Below are 7,148 nucleotides of genomic sequence, written 5' to 3' on the forward strand. Positions count from 1 at the left end.
GGCTCAGGCTTCATGAAAACTGCCGCCCTGCATCTCCCTGCGCAACTAGCAGGTAGCAGGCGGGTCACACTCTGTGGGACTCTGCCGATGGGAGCCTCCTTTCACTAGCCTTTCTATACACTTTTATAACCTTGCGGGGGAGGGGCTTGTGAAACTTGTGAGTTTCAGCATTCTTAACCTTGGGAGGTTTGTTGACTTCCTGAGTCTCAGGACCACCTTCCTCCCTCCAGGAAGGGGTGTTTCAATTGGAGGAAATCACCACACCACCGTACCCAAAGGTTTCTGGGTAAAATGTTGAAATTAAATGTTCTTGACATCTGATTCCTTGGGACTTGGTCTCATTTCCCTTAGGACACTGGGGTCTCCGTTTGCCCATCCCCCCACAACAGTGCCAATATTAGCATGATGCTAGGTTCTCAGTTAGATGGGGATAGGGACCTGGCAGAGAATTCCCAGCCTGTGGTCCTCTGACCTGGCCCTATTTCTTCTGTGAGTCAGGAGGGGTAGAACGAAGTTCATAGGAAAGCTGGAACATTGACAACCAGGCCAAATTCTTTCCTTCCAAGTGGAATCTTTCGAATTGCATGGGATGGAACATTCCTGAAATCCAAAAGAAAAAGACCTGTCAAGAACTTAGAAGGAGCCAGGTGTGGTGGTGCATGCTGCAATCCTAGCACTCAAGAGGCAAAGGCAGGTCAGTCTCTGAGTTCGAGGGCAGCCTGGTCTATAGAGCAAGTACCAGGACAGCCAGGGTCTACAAAGAAAAAACCTTTCTTGAGCCCTAACACCCCCCCCCAAAGAGAACTTAGAGGTATGCTAGAGGGTTGTGGTTGTTTTCCTTCAAATCTAAACCTGTTTCTCTCCCTCTCCTGTTTCTTCCATGCTGCCTTGGTCTTCCCCATATTCCTAAAACTCTAGGCAATGTCCCCAGGCAACAACCCATTGTTCAACATTCATGCCACATCTCAAACATTACTAAGATCACAGCCGTCCTGAGCCTTGGGTTGCAGGTGGCCCTCCGAGGAGCAGGAGATAAAATTAATCCTTCTTATTTTGGGTGACTCTTCTGGTACAGGCTACGAAAGAGCTACATTCACAGACCCTGCCAACACACCTAGATTCCTGGTCCATAAAACAGGGCAATTTTTTTAAGTGGTGCCTTATTTCAATCATGCAAAAGAACTTGAGTTTGGAGTGTTAGAATCTAATGAAACCTTGATGCCAAGACCGAGGAAAATTGGCTAGCAAGCTTGGCAGAATTTCTCAGCCAGCCATCTGCCTAGGAATGACCTTGTTATCAAGGCCAATACCAAAAGTCCTCCTGGATAAGATGGACCCTCTGGGAAACAGGTCTGATAAGCTCATCCTAGAGTCTTCAAACAGGAGACACTGTGCCGTAAAGGGACTGTCCTTGCTTCCTCCTTCCCACACAAGTGTACTTCCGATGCACTTTGTTTCTTGGGAATCCAGGGTGAGAAACTCTAAAGAATGTCCAACAAGCACAGACCTGCAAGAGCCTAGAGTGAGATGGGGAAGGGTAGGCGGGGCTAGGGAGAGGTCTGCCAACACAAATGTCTTGTGGGGACTTGGCAGTTTTGCTGGGAGGCTAACAGGGCTGTGCCCTTGTCTAGATACGGTGCCTGGTTCCCCCTGGTCTAGGCTAAGGGATCTGGATTCATGGGAGAGGGCAGAGAAAAGTGTTGGCAGGGGAGGATAGAATGCACAAGAGCTAGGCTAATGCTAAGGAACTACTGGCATTCCCTAGGACCTAGGAGGTGAGGGCTGAGAACCTGAAGGGCCCTCAGAGCAAGCAGAGGGGTGGGGGTGAGTTCACCTTGACTCCACCTAGTTCCTGAGGGATACTCGGGTGTCTGGGGTCAGAAGGTGAGTGTGGAGCCAAGACTGGAGAATTCCAACACACCAAGGTCACCGTGCTGTGTGCCCTAAGATCGTGGGTATCTGGTGAATTCGCAGATGAGGCACATTGGAGTTAGAGGTGGTGTTTCCACAGCACTCCATTCTAACTACACTGTACACTACCGGCCACTGTCTTCCCCGACTCAGTAACGCAGAGGCATTGAGGTCCACCCCTACGTAGGCTGCCCAATCTAACTTTCCCACCTCTTCTAAGTCCCCAGCTGGATTGGGTGCCTGTCTTTGTGCATCCAGGGAGCCACACACTTGCCCTGATTGTGTAACGTATCGTGTTGAAATTTTTGGCTCACATCTCCATCTCCCCAACCATCTGCATTCCTGGAACAGGAACTGTTCTTGTCTGTCTGTCATGGCCAAGTCAAAGGCTCTCACTGAGCAGACAGATGCTCACAAACCTAGGAGCACCCCAGCACTGAGTATCCTTTAGGGACCAGGGTCAAGAAAACCTTGTACTGTGTATGCCTATCCAATGGGAACACACTTTGCCACCTCTTATTCACCCTGCCCTGTCTCCCAGGAAGCTGCCAAGAATGGCCTTTCCAACTGGCAAAGGGATGAGCTCTCCTTCCTGGAAGGTTTTGGCTGGAGAACTGGCCCCTGCTTCTAAGTTGCTGGGGCCATGCAAGGATGGAGAAGTTGAGTCAGCCTGTGTTGTCCGCCTCGTATCTCCCCCAAGAACATCTGGCAGGGACCAGATTTCTCCAATTCTGGGTAAAGGTAGAAATGAGGGGTGGCATTAGCTCATGTCTCTGACCACAAGGCCACCTCAGGCTGCTACAGTCCACCACACTGACAGAAAAAGCCTGGACATAGTGAAATAGGAGTAGAGGAGTACCTGCTTTTTTGTTGTTTTTTTTTTTTTTTTTTGAGACAAGGTTTCTCTGGCTGTCCTGGAACTCACTCTGTGGACCAGGCTGGCCTCGAACTCACAGAGATCTGCCTCCCTCTGCCTCCCTCGTGCTGGGACTCAAGGGATGTGCTACTTAACATGTGCACGGTCAGTTCCCAGCACCAACACAGATGCTCACACATCCGTAAAGCCAGTCTGAAGAAAACCTCAACCCCCTTTAGGCAGGAATGGTTCCTGCACAGCCCGCCCCCTAGCCCAGGAAACACATACCAGCTTCTTTATTTTCCTTTTAATTTTTCGGAAGGATATACACCACATATCCCATGGGCAGTAAAGCGCATTCAATGTGTTTATAAGCCAAACAAGTCACTTTGTTTAAGCAAACACAAGTACAAAGTAAAACAAAACCACAAAATAATGAACTTCATGTTCATAACATACAAAAAATTGCCGCCTACTCAGTAGGTAACTACAACATTCCAACTCCTGAATATATGTATAAATTTACATTTTCAGTTAAAAAAATAGACTTTTGAGAGTTCTAATTTTGTTTTGAATTTTTTCTTCTTCCATTCTGGAGAGCCAAAGCTCAGCTCAGCCCTCTTCCTCATTTTTCTCTCAAAGCCTTCCCCAAGACATCACTCCTACCCGCTTAAGGCTAGAGGTGAGCGTGTCCCTCACAATTGCACATGTCAAGCCATCGGCACGGCGTGTCACACAAAAGGCACCAAGACGTGAAACTTTTTAAACCAAAGGGACGGGCAAATTTTTTTTTTCAAAAACAGAAAATAAAAACAAAAAACCAAACAAACCATACTTTTGTCACATGTGAGAGTACAGTCGAGCAGTATTTACAAAGAGGTTAACGGAACACTCTGACACATGCTCTGGTTAATACCTAGGACTGCTGCTTCAAAAGATGCTCCAAACATATTGTCACAGCAGCGTTGTCACAAAATAGAGGATCACCATTGGTTTGCTTGGCTTTGCTCCCCCTCCCCCCCAAAGTGAGGACGGAACTCCAAATAATACAATAGAGTATGCAAATTATCTTCACGTCAATACCCTAAGGAAAACAAAATCCATGGCACAGACACTGTACAAAGATACCAGGCAGGGTTCCGAGGACCCAAACCCATTTCGCCAACTTGATGTTGTAGCACTGAGGGGAGCCAGGGTCAGGCGTATAATGGAGATGATACTGAAATGATTTATCCAATACCCATGCAAATCAAGTTCTTTGGATAGAGGTGAAGAACTTGGACATGGCTGTTTCAGGCAGCTGAAGTCAAAGGGAATAGGAACGGGAAGCAGGGACAGTAAGTGAAAGGGCCCTTGGCCAATAGACCTCCTCCTTTGGACCAGAGGAAGGACTTGGCTTTGACCTAAGAGGAGCCCCTTCTGGTGGCCATCTCCCTCCGGTCCTTTATTGTCTTTCATGGTTTTCCCCCTCCCTTTCTTTTCTTTTCCCCCTTTAGCAAATTTCAATTGTCCTAGGAGAAAAGGTGGCTGTCATGTCCGAAAGCCCAGTCGAGGTGCTGAAGGAGTTGGTGACCGCTGCCGAAGGGAAGCTGCTGACCTGGGCAGGGAAAGCGGGTGGAACTGAGGCATAGGTGGTGGCCACTGAGGGCGAGGGGAAGCCACTGTGCGCAGGAGATGGGTAGGTAGAGGAGCCAGGAGAGGAGTAGGAGGTGGGCACTGGGGACGGAAATGAAGTGGCGGCGGGGGATGGGTAAGAGGTAGCCACTGGGGACGGGTAGGAAGAGAGGGACGAGGTGGCCGAAGAGGCGACAACACTTTTGTCTGCTTTCTTGTCCTTCTGTCGTAAGTGGATTTTGGTATGCCTCTTGCGTTCATCGCTCCTGGCAAACTTTCTCCCACAAATGTCACAGGCAAAAGGCTTCTCGCCTGTGTGGGTGCGGATGTGGGTGGTAAGGTGGTCACTGCGACTGAAGTTGCGCATGCAGATTCGACACTGGAAGGGTTTCTGGCCTGTGTGGATGCGGATGTGGCGGGTGAGCTCGTCAGAGCGAGAAAAGCGGCGATCGCAGGACTCGACCGGGCAGGCGTATGGACGTTCGTGGGGGGGCGTCTTGCTGGGCCGGTTAGGGTACTTGCGCATGCGGCTGGGTTTGATGAGCTGGGACTGGTAGGTGGTATTAAGAGCCTTTAAGTCCTGGGAGCCCGACTGAGTGGCAAAGGCTTTAATAGTGGATAGTGGGGTAAGTGAAGGCTGCTGGGTACGGTTCTCCAGACCCTGGAAGGGCTTCTGGTCTGGGGTGCCCAGGCCCAGGTCTCCCTGTTGTTGTGGAAACAGATAGTCAGGGATCATGGGAACCTGGAAGCCACCCTTGGTGGCAGGGTAGGCAGGAGGCGGGTACTGTAGGGCTGTGCCTGCCGAGGCGGGAAAGGCCTGGCTTTGGGGCTCAGGAAAAATGTCAGTGTTGGGAGTGGGAAAAGTGGGCGCAGCTGAGTAAATGGGGCTGCTGTCGTTGGAGGGCACTGCGCAGCTCAGGGGTGGGCTCTGGGACGCAGAGGAAGACGTTGAAGCCGCTGGAGAAGGTGCTGAGGACGAAGAGACCGGAGGATTGGACATGCTCACGAGGCCACTGACTAGGCTAAAAAGCGGTTCAGGCCACAAAGTGTTGCCACTGTTGGGTGCAGGCTCCAGGGAGAAGCGGCCAGTGTAGGTGATGGGAGGCAACCGAGTAGTTTGGCTGGAATAACTTGTCTCCACCATCGCCTTCTCGTTATTCAGAGCGATGTCCGAAAATGACTCTGGTAGGAAAGAGAGGAGAGAGGCCTGATTACTGGAGAGCAATCACTGGACGGACGATGGGAACCGACGCGGCCAGGCAAGAGGTCGCCCGGCTACCACTGCTGTGGTTAATAATTGATAGCAGCAGATTGCAATGTTCCTGGACCTGCTCCAGTGGCAGAGACCATTTCAACATCTGACGCAAACAGAGAATCCCCCCTCTACTGCAGCTAGGAAAGCTCCGCAGCGAGGCTGCGCGGCGAGGGAATCCCGCCAGCACCCTAGTGGCCACAGCTAATGCGCGCCCCCTACCCTGGGCGGCAGGGACATCCCTGTTCACAGATTTCAGCCCTGCCTTGGGGACAAGCGGCAAGCCACGCAGCGCCGCTCGCGCGCGGGGGAGGGGGCAATCCTGCTCATCAAAACAAACCCCCCTCCCTCCTCCAACCACCCACGCAGCTTGAGCTCTCCGTCCAAAACAAACGCTCTGCCCTCCGCGCACCACAAGGATGGTGGGGCGGGGGCGGGGGGGTTATCCCCGGACATTTAACACAAGACCCCGGAGCCCTGTGGAATAGAGGGAACCCCAGGACCATGCCTAACGTCTAGGATCAAGTCTCTGCAGCAAAGGGCTGGACGTTAGGGTAGTCACTAAGGGGTATTCATCCTCGGCGCAGACCACCGCTTACCTGTGGTCAGGTGCTCGTAGGGCTGTTCGCCCGGCTCCCCCTGAGGATTGAAGGCGCTGCTGCCGCTGCTGCTGCCGCCCCCACTACCGCCCCCGCTGCTGCTGCTGCTGCTGCTGCTGTTGCTGTTACCGCCGCTGCCCTCTGGGGCTCCGGCAGCACCGAGGAACTGGGGAGCCCCGTTGCTCAGCAGCATCATCTCCTCCAGTTTGGGGTAGTTGTCCATGGTGGGTGAGTGAGGAAAGGAGCCGAACGGGTCAGAGATCTGCAGTGGGGACATCAACTGCATCTCGGCCTTGGCCGCTGCCATCCCGGACGAGCGAGCTGGAGAGCTGATGTTGGGCGGTGGGCGCAGCCCGGGACCAAAGCTACTGAGGGCACACTCGCCAGGAGTTGGCCGGGTCACATACGGGGCGCCAGGGCACACTGCGGGGAGGGTGGGTGGACCCCCAGACTGGCAGTGGCCACGGCCCGTGGTGAACGCAGGGCTGCAGCGGAGGCTGGGGCAGGGGCCGATCTTACGGCGGCGGAAGCTTGCGGCGGCGGCGGCGGCGGCGAATCGCGGCGGAGGCTCCCCAAGTTCTGCGCGCTGGGATCTCTCGCGACTCCCCGAATCGGCCTCTATTTCAAGGGTCTGGAACAGCACGGGCCCGCCTCCGCCGTGACGTACATGGCCATATATGGGAAGCAGGAAGCCCTAATATGGAAGGACCGGCCGGGAGGACCCGGAGTGACGTGAAGCACCCCCCATCCGAGAGCGGTGGGCACCTCCACCCTGAGACCCGCTCCAGGATCTCGGACACACAAACTCTGGGAAAGCCGAGTATCGGAACGGCAGCGGTGGCCTCCGGGGCCAGGCACCTGAAGTTCCCAGCCTGCCCCCGCCCCAACCCCCTCGCCCCTCCTCCCAAAGCCGGAA

At 53.5% G+C, this 7,148-nt stretch overlaps 1 protein-coding gene across 1 annotated transcript; it reads right to left on the reverse strand.

Moving 5' to 3' along the window:
• Positions 1 to 3,059: 3,059 nt before the first annotated feature.
• On the reverse strand, positions 3,060 to 6,859 carry Egr1 (early growth response 1). The gene is made up of 2 exons (XM_075968979.1): positions 6,233 to 6,859; positions 3,060 to 5,563 (listed from the first exon to the last, which is right to left on the reverse strand). Exons 1-2 carry the CDS (start codon positions 6,537 to 6,539, stop codon positions 4,260 to 4,262), a joined length of 1,611 nt encoding a protein of 536 aa, XP_075825094.1. The 5' UTR covers positions 6,540 to 6,859; the 3' UTR covers positions 3,060 to 4,259.
• Between the last annotated feature and the right edge of the window lie 289 nt (positions 6,860 to 7,148).

This window comes from Microtus pennsylvanicus, chromosome 4 (assembly GCF_037038515.1).
Source record: "Microtus pennsylvanicus isolate mMicPen1 chromosome 4, mMicPen1.hap1, whole genome shotgun sequence".
In the NCBI taxonomy this organism is placed as follows: Eukaryota; Metazoa; Chordata; class Mammalia; order Rodentia; family Cricetidae; genus Microtus; species Microtus pennsylvanicus.